At 34.4% G+C, this 18,304-nt stretch overlaps 2 protein-coding genes across 4 annotated transcripts in view; one reads left to right on the forward strand and one right to left on the reverse strand.

Moving 5' to 3' along the window:
- Window positions 1-1,376, forward strand: part of LOC142338343 (enolase 4-like) — a 165,007-nt gene extending 163,631 nt beyond the window's left edge. For 2 of the 3 annotated variants that reach the window (XM_075388055.1, XM_075388071.1), the window contains 2 exons: window positions 247-276; window positions 868-1,376. In XM_075388055.1, coding sequence (XP_075244170.1) covers window positions 247-276; window positions 868-994 — 157 coding nt within the window. In that variant the 3' untranslated portion in view covers window positions 995-1,376. The remainder of the gene's footprint in view (window positions 1-246; window positions 277-867) is intronic. The other variant, XM_075388063.1, reaches the window with a different exon arrangement.
- A 3,107-nt stretch (window positions 1,377-4,483) lies between these two features.
- On the reverse strand, window positions 4,484-7,760 carry LOC142338365 (uncharacterized). Its single transcript, XM_075388081.1, has one exon. The coding sequence runs from the start codon at window positions 7,389-7,391 to the stop codon at window positions 6,195-6,197; it is 1,197 nt and encodes a 398-aa protein (XP_075244196.1). The 5' UTR covers window positions 7,392-7,760; the 3' UTR covers window positions 4,484-6,194.
- Window positions 7,761-18,304: the final 10,544 nt, after the last annotated feature.

Genomic DNA, 18,304 nt, shown 5'->3' on the forward strand with positions numbered 1-18,304 from the left:
GATGGATGTTCTGTAAGAAATTTGAACAACTGCTAACTCCAAAAGTGTAATGCCTCAAGTTATGTGCCTAGAGCATTTAAGCTAATGAAATCAGCTCAGCGTGCAAGGGTTTCTTAATTAATTTGTGGAATATTTCGAGCTTTAGGAGTTGGCAACACTGCAACAATTTACTGTTGGGATTAATTGCTTTCAAAACTGATCAAATTACTATGTCTAGATTTAATTTTAGCAAGATTTCTGCTTCAGGCCACTCAAATATTTCACGAAACTGAGATTGTAAGTTACGATTCGTAGTCCATTTAATGTCTGATGTTTACTACTTAGCTTCTGAGATATTTCTTGTAGAAAAATTAGTCACTGTTTCGTGTTACCATGCCACAAGAAATGGCTCATATTGATGTGAATGAATTGTGTTATCGATTTGAAATGTAAATTATGCAAAATTTCATTTTCGGTGTTTTTAAAAGATTTGGAACTATTCCCAACTCTTCGCCAGAAATATTCAAAGTTATGAATTAAATATTAGCGTGTGTAGACAGGTGAAAAGATGTAACTTGGCAAAAAATCTCCCCTGGTTGTCATTTCGAAGGAAAATTCCAAAAAAATGGAATATTTCAGAAGAAACTGTTGATATTAGGGTGAACTTTTTCCTAAATTTTGTTCTGAAATCAGTCTTATGAAATCATTAAATTTTATTTGTGAAAATCTGATTTTTTTCTATTAGTTTGAATTATTTAAGCCTTCATTATCCTGGTGTATATAGATAGCTCTTTTGCGTAGTACAGAGTACGAGCATGTCTGTGGCCTTTAAATATTATGGTTGATAAATGTTGTACTGTTAATAAAATGTCCTCTGTGTTATTTCAGCAGTGGCCTGGAAGAAGAGGCTAACGGGAACAGCGATACGGACAACAAAGCCACTGCAGCCGAAGAGAACAATGAATTGGCAACAGCAACACTACCAGAAGGAACTCAACAAACAAAGGAGGAGTAAGCTAGGAAAAACAACAACAACAACAACAATCGAGGATGACAAGTAAAGAAACAGAAACAAGCCATCGATCAATCAAACGCCATTTTAATACACCACTGCAGTTGCAAAACACTTTAAGTTTAAGTGACACGTCCATCAAAAGAAAACTGATTAACAATTGATCGCATTAACCGTAACCATACTTCTCTATTGGATTTAGTTCCCCTTTCATTTATTTAGAGAACTGTTAATTTTTCATTTCTAAAAATTTTTAGAAATGGTCGGATTGCAGGGATTTGTGTACAAAGATGTATAAAGTGTAAAATTAAAAATTGATTGAAATAGGTCGTAAATTGTAAATATGTAATTTAAATTCACAAATTTAATTTCAGTATTGCGTTAATCTCATTTTATGGCTACGCTTGAGCAACAATGTACGTGTGAGGTTGTTTCCTGTTGGATCTAAAATTCATAAGCGGTTTTCTGTCTCTGCGGAGTAACATTAGAGCATAAGAGGCTCTAATTGGGTTCTGAGACACAGCTCCGACCGTGTCACATAAAAGTCGATCTGTTTGTGAAATATTTATGAGGCTTCACTGTTGTTCACGCCAGGATTAAAAACCCCTGTGAGAACAGGTGGTTTAAGCGTGATTGTTGTTGCGAAATCACCCCTAATAAACAAATCCCCTCCCCTCGGAAACGATTCACATTCGTAGTTGTACATTTTTATGTTCTGTTGACTTACCCTACTTCACTCTGCGGAAATATTTTGAATAATTAAATATTAGCCTTGTGATCTTGGTTGTAAGTTTGTCAATGCTGATTAGGATTGCGAAGGGTGCTGTTTTCGGACGCTATTTGTGGTGGATTTATCTGAAATCGAAGTGAACATACCAGCACATCAATCGAAGCGTGTTTGTTTTAAAAACAGCAGGCCCCTCACCCTAAAGAGGCAAAGTTAGCGGTGTTGGTATTTACAGAAGACATAGATTGATCGTCTTTCAAGTGGAGACCGCTCAGCTCTGCCAAGGTCAGAGTTGCTTGGAATCTGTGTATCGTGCTGATTCTAGATAAATCAATTAAATTAGATTTGGTGGGGGGAGAGGAACAAAGTTTGCAAACTTGCAAATCTGTGATTCGTCAACATTTGCGCTTCTTCAATGTGAGGACTACTTGGCCTAAAGAATGGCAAAAAAAATAAAAACAGACATCCTCGGATCACAAAAGTTGTTCCAAATAGCGCGATCAAGTTGACTGTTTAGAGTTCAATCTCTGGTATAATGTGCATCTAACTGTCATTAATTTATATTTGGTGACCTAATATTGATGAAGCGCGACAATTTGGCGCAATTCGAGTTTAATGGTGAAAACCTAGTTTCTTTGCGGATATTTAAAAGTATCATACTTAAGGTGGTATTTGGGCGGTATTAGATGTAAGGATACTGAAAATGAGGTTAATTTCAAACGAACGTATGTGAAACTTGGTTTCTCGGCTGAATAGAGCGATACTTCAAACAGAAATATTTTCTCAGAAAACTCGAATTCCTTAGTTTTTAACTAGGTTGCGCAAAGAGTGCAATCATCCTTCACGCTCTCAATTTTGTAGCATTAAATTTAGGAAACTAAGCTAAGTGCACTTAGCTGTTAGAGAATTGAGTTTGAATTTTGTTTATCCGAGGAAAAATATTCACTCTAATGAAATCGTCGCCGTCTACGCTTATGTAATAGCTGTCTGGCTATTATAGTAAATTTCACTAAGTTACGTAATATGTGCTCATTTTACTCACTGTTGTATGCATTGCTTTGTATCTGACTCAGACTAACTAGCCTAACACACATTCAATAATCCCCCCCCCCCCCCCCCCCCAGTCACAGTGATCGTGCTTCCCTCCCCCAAATAGCGAGCGCACAGTAACGAATTGAAAACAGCCGTGGAGAACAAAGACATTGTGCATATTAGATGAGAAATAGATTTATTTAGATTAGCTGCTATTCTGGATTATTCTAGTGAAAGAGAATAGCGCGATATAGTAAAGCATACAACTCGTATACAGGCTGATGCCTGCTCATAAAAGGAAATGTTTACTACTACTTATTTTTGTCATTTTTTACTCATACTTCGTACAATTGTAGCTCCCATAAAAGTAGTCTCACGCGACTCACATTTTTATCCCGCGTGAAAAATTTCAAAATTGTGTTGAAATAGCTGCGCGTTCATCATACAAAAATAGCAAAATGTGAATTTATTGTTGTGCTCGCAATATTTTGTGAATAATTCCAGTGTTACAATTTCACATTTTCCTTGTTGCAGTCAGGAAATTAAGCAATTGCAATTATGATAATATCGCTCAAAAGCGTGATTAAAACATAGCTAGTAGCCTTTTTCCAACATTGAATAAAAATATAAAGCTTAAAACGACCTTGTACTATAAAACTGAGCAAACGGAACGTTTGTTGCTGCAAGTTAGCTCATGTACACAAATTTTACGACGCTAAGCAAATTCTGAGTAATATTTGTGTATTTGAATTTTGTATATTGAAGCTACGCTACACGCACACAGTACGCGCGTTTGCGTTTCACCGTGTTAGAACGGTGCTAGAATGTTGGTGCAAAAACATGACAATGACAAGACAGCTCCGTTTTTGCTTTTTGTCTTGAACAACGTTTGCGGTGCAAATTCACAAACTGCGAATACTCACAAACTGACTGGTAAATTACAAAAATGTACAATTTAGTTTATTTTTCGCGCTTGAGGACGAGTTACTAGCGAACAGAGCTGCAACTTGCAATTACACAATCAGACACAAAGTCGCTAAATGACTGTTAAGATATCAACTTTTTTGTTCATCATTAAATGAGATAGTATACCTCTTAGATGAAACATGACAGAAGTCTTTTAATTAACATTTAAATGTTTATACTTCTGAGAAGCTAGTCAATATGAAAATGGTTTAGAATTGAATATTTGGTTCAACTCATGAAATATTTCTTCAGCTTTGAAATCAGTAATAAACTCAAGTTTTTCAATGCCATCAATTAACAAACGTTGTTCCGCATTGAAGTTAAGGAGCAGGTCAAATTGGGTACTATGGCTGTTTTGTGCTTACCTTAAAAACTATAATAGAGGTTATCTAAACGAAGAGAATTTCTACCGTGTCACACTTAATTCCCGTTTAAATGTCTGGACTACCCAACAAATTACATTTTTGCTTGTGGCTAGCCTGTTGTCGCATTAATACCATATTGCCTATTACTCTAAATCAATGTAAACAAATTGTTTATGGGTTATGATGGGTAAATCTAGATGCGTAATCAAGAGGTGCCCCAGTTCTGAACTGCTTAGAATTTGCATATTTTAAATTTTGAATTATTCGATTCTTCTTTATGAGTATGGTTTGGGCATGTGATGAATATGGCAAAAAATTGATTAATTGGTTATTGGCTTTTGCTTGCGTAGTTTCTCAAACTGATTAGCGTGTGATAGATCTATCTATTTGAAAAGAGAAATGTGAAATACGAAAGTTATTTGAATTGCTAACTGAAGAATTTATTGAAATAACTTTGCTTTTACAAAATCTACATTAATAATGATAACATCTGCATCTTGCTTTACAAATACTGAATTGGAATAAATTATAATGGCTTTGTAACTTGCGCACCGCAATCTCTGACAATCTCAATAATAGCTTTTACTTCTATCAACCCAGCAGAATATCAGCCTAAGTGATTGGGAAAACGTGTTTTCGTTTGACGAAAACTTCCCAAGTTTGAAAAAATGAAGGCTATAGAAATTGAAGACTGTTCTCGCTTGGCGAGAATGTCTTGATTAATAAAATTCGAGGCAGATTTTAAAGCTGAGTCGAACTGAAGTCGTTGCAAACTTGTATTTACTAAGTAATAGATCGATGATAATTTAGTTATTTTGGTTCACTAGTCAGAGAAGGAGTGGCGGTGGTGATTAATAGATGAAAATAGGCTAATTGGGAATTACAAAAAATGATTGAGTAAAATAGAATAATGAATCGAATGCATAAAATTGATTTTGTTGGGAAGATGTAGGAACGAACGCACAGAGACAACACGAGACAAGAACGAGAAACGACACAGCACGACTTCCAACAAGAGACTATTGGATATTCGGAGAATTCGTTCACACGACATATTGACTCGTATTTAGCAATTGCGATATAAACATATTTTAGGTATTCGAACACTTGGGGGCTCTTTTCAACATTATTTTAGCATGCGTAATATGACCCTCAAACAATTTTATCCAAAATTTCAAATGGTGTAATAATTCGATGTTGGGAAAAGTATACTTGCACCGGATTTTACAAAATAGTCACTTCAAAAACAATTTTTAAACAACTTGCTCTAACTGCGTAAACAAAGATGTTTTTCCAAAATTAGAAATATTTCGGTTAAGAAATAATAGCACGACAATTTGATTTTTGATAGAACGCAAGGATGGATTTCAAAAGTCGGTGTAGGCAGAGTTATTGCAATGATGGGTCAAGAACACCCCGAAAAGATCTTTTTCAGGAGGTTTTCGAGTGCGTGACTAATACCGCAGTAGGAAGATTACACGTGAATGATTAGAAAGGTAGCAAAATAGGCAATGTTGAATAAAGCGACATTCACAAACACAAGAAGCATGGATTGAGTAATCAAAGTGGGATCAGGTCATCATAATTCAGTCAAAAGTAGCTATGAACAAAAAGAAGGTCAAAAATAGAAGTGCGCATTATTGTTATCTCTTATTAATCTCTTATAACTGAAACGGTTAACGAGTTCTCTTCTAGCGCCAACATGTGAAATCCCAGCTCAAGATGCAAGAGTTTTGGCAATGGGGTTGCATTCGATGGGTTTTGTATGTATTAAAGGAGGTGGTTACTATATTCCTAGAAAGGTATAATTGCTAACTTATGGCAAAGCACTTTAATTGAAATCAGAGTTAGCCCCGAAATGTGGTGGAAAGACAGAAGGATAATCGGAAACCACAACCTTGCTATACTTGGAGTGCTGCTTACAAATGTGAACTCTAAAGTTAAACGAAATAAGATTTAGGTATATAAAAGACACTGATAGAAAATTAAATGAAGCTGAATTGAGAAATTGAACATTTGGAACGGGTTTGAGAGTTCACTGCGAGCTGTGTCGTGTGTGAACAAACGACAACACTAAATTGTGTGTGTCGATAGACGGATTGTGTTTCCGTCTTCAGAACTTGTGGGTTAGCTGGGGGTGCTTGCTGGCACTTATGTTGGCTGACATTATCTGCTGTGGATGAGAACTGACTGACGACAGGATCTGATGATGCTGAGGCGCGTGATGTTGCGAAGTCATTATGTTGTACGGGGGAATAGTTACAGACGGGCACATTGATGCAGCACCGTGATTTGCTGACGAGGCCACTGCCATTGATTCGAGACTTCTTGGGATTCCAGCGGCTGCAGCAGTCGGCACTTTGCTTCCACCGAGAGTTATTGGCGCACCTTGTTGGGATTGTTGCTGTGATTGGTGTTGTTGTTGTTGTGACATGGCAACCTTGTTGGCGAAAGTCACCCCAGAGATGTTACCCGACATTGGGTTCGAGGCGGCAGCAGCGAAAGTGGACGAAGGGATTGAGGCGTAGGTGGGTGGCGGGGGAGGGTGCTGATTGACTGCAGACATTGAGCTGGAACAGTTTGACATCTGGTTCTGTTTCGTGGGTGTGGTGTCCTGGCTGGGACTGTTCTGTCCGGTGTTTTGGGGACAGTACTTGATTGTGTGCGCAGTATCACCAGAATCCCCGCAAATTGGGCACGTGTATGCTCGGAGGATTGGGCAGAGAACCCGGCCATCGTCATCCTTTAGAATGTGGGAAGCGTAAACACTTTCAACTTCCCCGTTATTCTTGCAGAATACGCAAAGTCGTTTAGCATTAAGTTTTCTCGCAAGTTGCACACTGGGTGGTACGCGTCCAGAACTGTTGACTGGAGTCTCCACGCTGGTTTGGCTGTCACAGGCTGATCCTACTGACCCGTAACTGCTGATTCGAGACCTCGACCTGTAATTTGAAGGGCTGTGCACTGTATGAGGCGAGTGTGCCCGCGAATCGGCAAAAATCCGGTCGAACTCGTTGTACAGGTCAGTACCCGAGAGCTGTGACGGGGGCGAAGGCGCTTTATCGGAGAATACATCGTCATGGCTGTCGGCAAGCTTGACGTTGGTCAGGAGTTGAGACAAGCCAAGATAGTCGTCGTATCTCTGGAATGAAGTTGGATTGTAGGCATTAATGTAGGCTGGATTCATCATGGCTGCTGCAGCCGGGTTCATCATCGCCGGCACGGCCGGGGCGCGAAGTGGCTGATAAATATGGGGGAATGATTTATAATGACTTTCTCGTAACATTTCATCCAACATTTGCATCTCCATCTTACACCAAAACGCGACGCCAAAATTCTGTTTAATTTTCCAAAATTATTTGTTCGAAATTAATCGCTGTTATGATTATTTTTACACAATTTCCAGGATAAATGAGTTTTTAATGATCGTTTTATATAAAGCAAAAGTTAAGTCTGATAAAGTATGTTTTCAAAGCTAGTTAATTTTGCAATAAATTACAGCAACCGCAATAAGCCGTGATTTGATATAAGAACAATTTTCGCAGTTTGTACTAGAGTCAAGATAAAATTTATTGAAATAAATTGCGATTATTTTCCGCTTTTCTTCCCAACTGATCAGTTCCTTTGTAATTCGACAAATATTTAGAAAATAACTTTCACTAATTCTATTCGGCCTTTATTTAAGTCTATTCTCTTTATTAATGCTTTGAGCACAGGCACCTAGAACTCTCTGATAAATTTATACGATTTTAGCCAATCATAGAGCTTTATTTTCATCACATTTGCAAATTGTACAATTTCTCTGTTTTCAGCTGAAAAATACAAAATATGAACAAGTTAGTCAAGTCTCAAAATAGAATAATTCCGCGAATTAGTGTGATATATTTGAGCAAAAGTAACCCAGAAGTAAAATGCTGGGCTATAAAGCGCCATTAATAGTTGGCATTTTTTGTGGATTTTTAGGTTGTAAGAAGAGAAACTTAATTGCCACAGCCTGCGTGGGCAACCTTCAAAGAGTTTTTTACTGCGCGTAATATATACGATAACTCTCCCTTTTTCCAGTAATTTGGAGCGTTTCGCCTCAAAAAATTGGTGGACGAATTTTAGGCTTAAATATATAGGCGAAAGCAGTCAACGTTTCACGTAGCACGAATCGATTGTTGAATAAACCGTGTTTTAACTTTTGAATTTCAGATGGAATAAGATTTTTTAATCCCTGCATTGCCTTTCTGAGAAAACACCTGAAAACATTGCTTCTCTTATTGCTTTTGTTAAGCAGTTATTGTTCCCACAAAAAGTAGAACTTCTTGCTAGCCCCTTATTTTTTGTTCCGAAAGTTTTCCACAATTTTTGGAGTCCTCTCCAGTTGTATATATGCGGTACCAGTTTAAAGTTCTATATCTCTATAATTGTATTGAAAAGAAAAGTTTTAGGAATTTTGGTTTTGAAAAATTTAGAGCAGCTTATAGATTTGGACATATTTGTACCATTTTCGTCCGACTTCAGCATTTTTTTGGCAGTTTTGGGACATTCCCGGAGCGAACAAAATTTTGTAACGTGCCACATTTTTGAAGTTTATTTACAGCCACTTTCCCGGGGTCCTTAAAGTTGCTACCAACCTGATACGAAATCATAACAAACAGTAATGTGGGACGCCGGGAGGTCACAATGGGTCATTTAAGGTAGTTATGGTCCGTGTTCAGCCTTTTTTCAGCCGTTTCGACCCGTTATAAGCCCGAACTTCTTAAAATGAACATAAATTGAAGAATATTTCAGATCTTGTGATTTTTTCTTTTCAATAGAGGTAAAATTGTAACGAAGACTGGTGTTAAGTATCCATACTCCCGGGGGCCCCGTAATCCATAATATAGATCCAATGGCAGGTTACAATCGGAATCAGTCCCGGAATGAATCACGAGTCGCGATCGTGCAATATGATGAAAGCGGTAATAGTTCGGCAATGGCGTTGCCACTCTATCAACTATTACAAGAGCCCATTCTAGTCTCTGTTGGTTTCAAATAAGTATATTCAGTGGCCATAAAATTATTGCCAATTTTTGCACCTTCGTCCTCCTTTTGGTCAATTGCTGAGAACGGAGAAGTTAAACTCAACAGAATCCTGTCACTTTTGTTTGCTTACTGTTTGCACATTCTTTGTAAATGGGACCGTTATATTAGCTATCTTTTGTTTAAAATAATTTGGGGGCATCCCTGACGAATATATTTGGTATAATTTTGGTGATCTAACTTGACTTTTTAGAAAAGAATTTTGAACAATAAAATGGCACAAAAATAATTAAGGGTTGCAACTTAAGGAAAAATAATTTTTGTTAATTATTTTTTTTGCCATTTCACATCGAATATCAAATGTTTTTCTCGCTTACAGCTGTAGCATTGTTTTAATTCTCGTTTTTATCTAGAAATCAACTTAGTACAAACTATGTGATAGTTTTGTATCGCGAAGAAATTTTTCAATGATAAATTGTTCTCTGTAACGGCTATTCTTCTGTCAAAGAAAAGTAAAACTTTACACCGCCCATTTCGTTTCAGTGGTGTCAAATCTGTCCTGATAATACTTTTTTGCAGTTAACTATCGTGAGATCAGTTATCCACCATACTGTAAATTTGCATTGCATTACTTGATACTCAATTAGTACAAATAGCTCATCGTTCAGCTTTGCTGAATAGCAGATTACTTCGCCTAAATTATCCAAAAATCTAAAATTTCAAATATCAATTCTTCGTCACGTTATATGTTTTCCAACGATGCCACCTTCACCACAAATGCTAGCGATATAATATTTCACAGGGTTATGAACGCTGGGCGGAATCACTGTCTGATGTAGAAAAGAACATCATGTGGTAAGCTGCGTTGTTGGGTCTGCTTCTTAAATTTCATTCCCAATTTTAATACATCAGTAAAAATTTAAATGTTGAAAAACTCAGTAAAAAAGATTCTACCTTAAGCATACTTGGCAGTGCAAAACACTGTCAAACTCATAATCAAACGAAAAAGCCTTGAACTGCATTTATTTAGCGATCTTTGAGTAATAATTTTAAACAGTTCTGCTCAGATTCGAACTTTCAGAGTAAATTTTTCGAACAAATTTCTCTTTCTCAGTTGCCTTCAATCAGACAAATAAGAAACCAAACTCGTTTTCGTCCACATCAGTAAGAGGAAATGAGGTAGTGAATAGGGAGTGCTGAAAAAAGTGAGCTATAAAGTGAGGTTTTCTAAGTTTAAGTTTCAGTTTTGCTTCATGTATAACCGCGTACTAAGAACAGCTACTAGAATTAAATCTTGACAAAAGTGAACGAATCAATGTGGCGTCGATAGAAGGTAGCACCAAATTTGGCTTCAAAAAAGCAATTTAACTTCACTTCTTGGTTTGAACTAGAGATAGTTTGTTTGGTTGTGAAGCCGAGCCACCACATTGCCCGCTATTTGTTCTTTTGGCCACATTTGAATTAATTGTTCTCCATCACCATAGTTTTCTTTCTTCGATCTTTTTTGAACAGAACTTGAATTGATGTGGCCTATGTTTATGAATATGTGTCCATTTGCCATTTCCTGCAAATTTGATCATCTAATTTCATTTGTCAATTATCGAAAAAAAAATTCTTCAGAGTCTCAATTTAGAAAGCTCCTCAATTTAAAAACGGGGTGCACAGTAAGACAAAAAACTGTTTTTTCGAATGATATGCGTATCATTCAACTTTTGTTGCAGTATTTAAGTCTCAGTTTTGTTTTAAAGTCAACTAAATTTTTCAAATTTTTGTTTGCTTAAATATTTGATTTCTTTGATTTTTTCTTCAGTTTAATATTTGTCGTTCTAAAAAAACAATAACCCTCTTTGATAACTCTTCCATAACGCTGAAATCAATACGTGTCGAATCTTCAACTACTGCAGGTTTTAAGAGTTTTCGTGAATAAGTTTTTTTGCAAACCTAGCTCAAATTTCAAAGCTTTCAAAAGAAAGCAAATTTTTTGAAAATGTTTTGGTAGTTGTGACACTTTCAGCTAAATTATAGTGACGAAGTCTTGAGAATGTTCATCTGGCGGTAGACTCTTTTGTTTACAAAAAAGTATTATTTTGATTTTGTGGGTCAAAAGATGTTATGTCTGACGGTTCAGTTTAAACGAATTTTGCAATAAGAAGCATTTACACCATGAAAATTCTACTTTTTTCTCTATACTTTTTGTCAATTTAACGGAAACCTTGGTTAATTTTGATCATGCGATGACGAACGTGGCTTAGAGGTTAAAAAAACTTTTGTTTGAACTAATTTGCAATTACCGGCACAATGGGCTCGCGAAAAGTTTTTGCATATGGTTTTATTTCCAATTCTTTAAAATTTTCTGGAATTTAATCTTTCATTTAACTGCTTGTAGAGAGTTTTTTCAAATTGTTTAAAAATGTTTCGAAAAACTTTGATTTCCTGAGATCTGTTAACTCTTCCTGTGTCACATACAATTCAAACATAAGCTACTTTTCCTCAAAAAGAGATTTTTTGTGGTGATATTTTGGGTTTCGCAGTCAGGTTATTGCTTCTGACTACAATAACAAATGATACTATTAGATATTTTTTGACGTGCAGTTGATTTCTGCCTTTAAATTTACGCAAAATCAAATAATGTCATGCACAATGGTAACAAAACTATTGATCAGTATTTCATCCCACTAGGAAAAAGGATAAGACTACTGATTATATGGATAATGGAACCATTTTAACCACAAACTAAATAGTTGTTAAGGTATTGGTAAGTTGTTGGTAAGTTATTTTCTATAGCAGAAGGTCACTCCTACTGAAAGTAATTCGTGATTGAAAGTCAAAATTTAAAAATTAGGAAACAAACTAGCCCTTACGTTCCCTTAAGAGACTGAACTATTTTTTTCAAGCTTAGTTTTAGTTGTGAGAAGCACATCAAAATTTTGCTTAAGGGATGACCGATCGAAAAAAGTGTCTGTAAAAATTAACGAAACAACAAAATAAAATCCTAATATAATTTTCTATGATGTATCCTAAAAAGGCAAAATATCAAAAAAAATCCAGAAAGAAGCAATCTAATAAACAATTATCAAGTTTGAGGACGCAAATCCAAGAAATTTGAAAAATGAAAAAGAAATTAGTTGGTTGGATTTCAAACTGATTCCAAAAACGCAAAAAAGTGGGCTTGAATTTTTGTGTTAACTGAAACCCTGCTATGAAAATTTCTTCTTCCGATCTATTGAGGAGAATATTTGTATCCCAAAAAAAGATTGAAACAACAAATTTATTGAAAAAAAATGATTTGGTTTTTTCTTGTTCACCTCTTGAAATTTTGTAAGCAATAAAAAAGAGGGTTTTGTGACTCGGAAATTGTAAACCATGAGCAGTTATTTCAGAGTTATAAAAACGGCAAACTAATACATTTTTTAAAGATTTTAGTTTACTGAATAAAACTGTGAAAATTTGAATTCTGATTTCTTGTCATGTTGAAAATGATATCAAACATCGGGGCAAAAATTGTGTCAATAGTTTCTGGTAGCGTCCTCTATAAAAATAACATAAACCCAATTCTTCCTGCTTTAAGAGCTTTACTTTGAAATGCGGTTGAATAAGAAAATAAGTTGCTGCAACGTCAGTCAAATTTTTAATTATTTTAAACATCAATAAACCAATAACCACAAATTTGGTACTTGTTTTTCTGTATTTACAAAATAGTTTTTTTAAACTAATCGTTAAAATTTCAGTTTCTGGTTTTGAAAGTTCGTATTTAATCAGAGATAATACGGCCCTAGAACCGATGCGCTTTGATCTATCTCTAGTTAAATAAACTGTATGCATATTACCAAAAAAATTAAAAATGGTCATTTTTTGAATTGGTCAACTTTTGCTGCTCCCTGCTTAAAGCACAGAAAAGCAACCCCTATTGTTTTGAAAATTAGCAAAACAAAAAAAAAGTTTGACGACAAAGACGTCATTGTGTTATCAAAAAGGAATAAAATTTCTACTCGCTGCCCTTCTCGGGCCGTAACTAGACCAAGTGAACGTTTTCGTCCGAGCAACCAGAATTAAAGTCCCTATTTAAGAATGTTTAATTAAACAATTGATCACATAAAAGTTTTCAGTTCATAACGAAATGGTTGTTCTGGCTTCTACAATTTCAAAAAAAAAATAAAATAATTTGAATGACTCAAAAACAATTCAGTTTTAGTTCTTCTGACTTTCAATATCGAAACAGGAGAAAAGCTGACGTAAAACAATCGATGAAATAGAAATTTATTGATTTTTAAATACTTATTGTTATTTTATTTCCACTGTAATTTCGTACAATAGATACCTGATAATGCAAAGTATCATTGTATTATTCTTGTGGCTATGTATTTTATCTTAAAGCACCAAAATTCAAACAACTAGAAAAAAATAGCCCTAACTTCCCCATAGGAGACTGTACTAAGTATTTTTCATGTTTAATTTCAGCTTTGAAAAGCACATCATTTTTTTGTTTTTGGGATAACTGCTCGAAATATGTGTCGGTCCAAATTAACTAAAAAACCAAAAAATTCCTGATATATTTTTAAAGTATTTTTCTATAATGCATCCTAGAAAAAGGCAAATTATTAAGGAAATTATCTAAAAGAAGCGATCTATTAAACAATTGTTAAGTTTTTGGACTCATATTCAAGAAATTTGAAAATGAAAAAAAAATCAAAAATTTGATGCTTTGATTTCAAAGTGACTCTATAAATGCTATTTAATTGCAGACTCAGTTTGCGAACCTGAAACCCCAAAATGAAGTTCTCTTCTTTTGATCCTTCAACTTTGATACTTGTTTTTTTGGCAATTACTCCAGTAGCCTGATGCCTGAAGAAAAACTTTTAGAAAGTCCAACAAATTTTTAAAATTAATTTCTAGGTAATTTTTTCTCTAAGTTAGCCTTCTCGGCGACTTTATTTCTCTTAAGGACCTTCTGTTCTAACCAACTTAAAATTGAAATGGAAACATTCCTATACCTAGAAAAAGTTAATTTACACAAGTTAATTTCTAGTACTTATGCCTATGAGAGTTATTTCAAAAACACACCAGAAACTAGGTAGTTACTCTGTCTTGCCAACAGAAAGGAGAGACTTCACTTGCAAAAGGAAATCTGAAAAGAAAGAGAATCTGAAAATATACAAAAGCAAAGCGGTATAAACACTCCGCATAAATCCTCTGTATAAATAATAGAGGTATAATCAAATCCAATTTCTTTTTATAAACTAATTTTATGCGAGTCCCAAACATCATATGGTTAAAACAAGATTAATCCCAAGTTAGTAAATACCCTCTAATTTGAGTTGAGAAATCCAAGTTTCAATAAAGGTGATAAATCCGTTCAGTTTTGACAAAGTCAGAACTGCCATTACTTACCAAGATCAATGTTTGTAGAATAATCCGCTTGAAGAGTCTTATTTTACTTAGTCTTTATTCTTTCATTCTAAATTAAATCGAAATTTCTGAGAAATAACCAGAGGTTAATACATTGCTATAATTTGTTAAGTTTCGTAAGAAAGCTTAAGTTGGAAATTCCATATCTACAGAAACCGGATTTAAAATTATATGTTGGACACACTGACAGGGATGATATGGCCTTAGAACCGATTGGCATTGACCTATCTGTTTTTAGATAAACTGTAAGTAATATAGCAAAGAATTTTTAAAAATGGGAGAAGTTGGCCAACTTCCGCTGCTCCCTGCCTTAAGCACAGAAAATCAACGCTTATTGCTTTGAAAATTAGCAAAACAAAAAAAAGGTTTGACGACAAAAACTTTATTGTATTACCAATGAGGAATGAACTTTCTACGCATTGTCATTCTCGGCCCTTAACTAGACTAAATGAACAATTTTATCTGAACCAAATGCAACATCAGCTACACTGATCGTGTTAGATATGTTTTTTCTCATTTCTTGTTCATTGAAATATAGAGCACGAGGAACGGATTTTTTAAAGCATGTAAATACTGGATATAACTGAAAATTATGACAAATTGACATTTTCTATAAGATAGATTGGATTTCATAATTTTTGTGTCAAAAAAGAATTTTGTGTCTCAACTCAACATTTTATTTTCATAATTGTTACTGAACGCTAAATCGTTACTGAACGCTATATCGCCTACAACAGGCTTGCATATAACAAACTAAACTTATGAAAGCAAGCTTTTCTCACAGATAAAACAGAAATCCAAGAAATATTTTTTACCATGCAATTTTTTTTACTCTAACTACAAGCGGTATTATGAAAACGTTTTAAGTTACTTTATTAAGCTTCAAAAGAAATTTGGTACAGATGGTTTTCTCAGAAAACATTTCCAAGCCTGAAACAAAAACTTTGCTGCCAAATACCAACCAAGTAAAGAGAAACGAAGTGATAATGTAACAAAAGTTTAAAGGAAAATTCTTGAAATTAATTCAATTGAATTTAAAAACTTATTAGTAACCTGAGTATTGAAAATTGTACAAAAATAGGTTCTGATATTCAACAACATATGACTCACAAACTCAAAAACAACATTAGAGAAAAACGATTTGAAAATTTCAATTTTGGACGTGGATGTAAATGACGCGAGACTATACGCTGCAATGTTCAATGCCTTCATAGTAGAAGCCCACAGAAACACTTTAAACTTATTTATAATTTGAGCGATAGATTGACGAAAATACAAAAAAAACAGATAGAACTATAGAAAATAAATGAACACGTTTTCCAATTAAACTGGAGTTTAAATATGAAATCTACTGCAGGCGCAAGTAACCAGTATATGGATCAATTGTTGTTGAGAAAAAAAACAATGAATCTCTATTTAGAGATGCCATTTATAAAAAAAACAGTAACAAAGACAATAAAAATATCAAAATTATAAAAACGTTCGATAGGATCAACTTGCCCTTGAAAAACCCAGTGTGACTTGTCTTCATTGACACTATATGCCAAGACCGCAAAAAAAACAAAATCAGTCAAAACCAACAAATTTTAACTCAGAACATATAAAAGGTTCATTTAAAATCTGTTAGAAAAACGTTAGGAACCTAACTTTCTGCGAATAATTCATCAATACAAACAGGAAAGCAAAAACAAGCCTAATTCTATAGTTCACTAGTTTTTCCTCAGAATAGAAAGTCGAAGTCTAGAATGAATTTTTTTCTCATTGGGAACATAACTGGACTTGACAAATAAGAAATAATTAAACAAGGAGGCTCAGTAATTTGCGTTTGCACATAAAGCTCCGACCCCGCTCATCAACATTTTTGGCTTAATTATCTAACAAATAAGGCAGGGATAGAAAACTTTTAAACTCACGTAATTTTCAAAAACAACTGGTGTAAGAATAAAAATTCAACTACAATCAGTGGATTTCAGTTGAATCGTAAAAAACGCCGCTTAAGACTTAGAGCGCGCCGTGGAGGTTTGACATATTTAAGAATACGAGGCAAACAATAAACAAAATCAAATAACAACAACAAACATTAATAACATCCAAAACTCGATTTCTATTTGTAGAGGAAATAGTTACAAGACAAAAAAAGCGTCGGACAAAACCGAAACTAAATAATAGATAACTTATTGTTCAGCAGTAGAGAAGATCTGGAACCAGTCCTTGCAAGACGTGGTAACAAAAAGAAAACCAACAAAAGCGGCTAACTTGAATCTTGACGCTCATAATTTTCTAAAACATTTGGCTCCAAAGTAACCCAAGCCATTAGATTTGAACTGAAACAAATGAATACGTTCGTAATATGACCATTTTTTTAACATTCACAACTTCTTTAGATAATACATTGGAGCGGTCGTTATTAGGACTTGTTTCAAATGAAAACGACAATAACAGAAAAACAAAAAAATTTTGCGAGAAAACGGTGTTGGAGCAGTGATGACTATAATCTTTGCTGAAAGAAGAAGAAAAATTTGGTTACGTTTTATGAACGCCTATTAAGTGATATGTAACCACTTATTAATGAGACTAACAAGCAGACATCAAAAGATCAGAGTTGAAAACAACGTTGAAGACAAAGTTGAAGACAAAGTTGAAGACAATTATTTTGAAGATCATGAAAATCATAAGCTATAATTTCAAATAAAAAATAAGTTGGGGCGTTCTTCTAAATGCGGCCATGGAGACGTTTTTTGAAGAGAATATGTCCTACATTTACAAAAGAGACCGTCATATACAGACAAAAAAATCATTTTTTTGCAGAACCAATCGAAGCGGTCAAAAACATAATGAACTCATTTAAAACATCAACTATGTTAAATTTCGCCTTCCGTTTATCTCAGCAACGTGACAACATTACGTAACAGAAAAAAAACAAAAGAAGATGCACAGTTGAGACTTTTTTATTTAAAACAATTACTTTAGAAAACTATAATTATAATCACCAACAAATTAAAATTAATAAACAGGCTCATTTATATCTCCAAAGCATTCCCGTAAGACATGTCATCAAACAGAAAACGTCATACGTTAACAAAAATATTGTCAAATACAGAAAAAAAAGAAAAAATTCGAAACACTGGTGTCATACTGGTTGTAACCATAATCAGTTCTCTGAAAACTTCAGATATGTTCAACTGCGCCTTTTGTCGACGCCAAAACTCTCATATTTGATTTTCAATTTGCAGGAATTGGTATTTAACCAAAACAGAAAAAATGTACAGAAGATCAAAAATCAAGAAATACTTAAACTTTTTGAAAACAATGTTTTTCAAAGTCATGAAAACCAAACGCTATCATTTCCAATTATTGAAGAAAAGCAAGTAATCCCTCCAAAAGATACCATTGAGAGCTGTTATTAGTCAAAATATGTCTTACGTTTACAGAACAAGATCAAACATACAAAATCTGAAAAAAAATTCATTTCTCTCGGCAAAAAACCGGCGTCGAAGCCGTTAAAATAAAAAAATAACTAAAAAATAAATTGCATCGATTGTGCCCTCTTTTCGAAAACGTGATATCTGACGTAATATCTGAGTGAGAACAATAATAAAACCAAAGATGGAACGCAAAAAGTACCGTTTTTTTGAAACAATTACTTTCAAAGTCATGAAATTTTATCAGCTGTGAAATGGTGAATGATGATGTACGTGAAATGTTGATTTATATTTGCCTTTTCTACCAAGGAAACTACTGAGAGCTGCCACTAAGCAAAACTTTTCATACGTTTAAAGAAAGATTTTCAAATACAGACAATAACAGAAA

Source organism: Convolutriloba macropyga, chromosome 1 (assembly GCF_964194025.1).
Source record: "Convolutriloba macropyga chromosome 1, txConMacr16.3, whole genome shotgun sequence".
In the NCBI taxonomy this organism is placed as follows: domain Eukaryota; kingdom Metazoa; phylum Xenacoelomorpha; order Acoela; family Convolutidae; genus Convolutriloba; species Convolutriloba macropyga.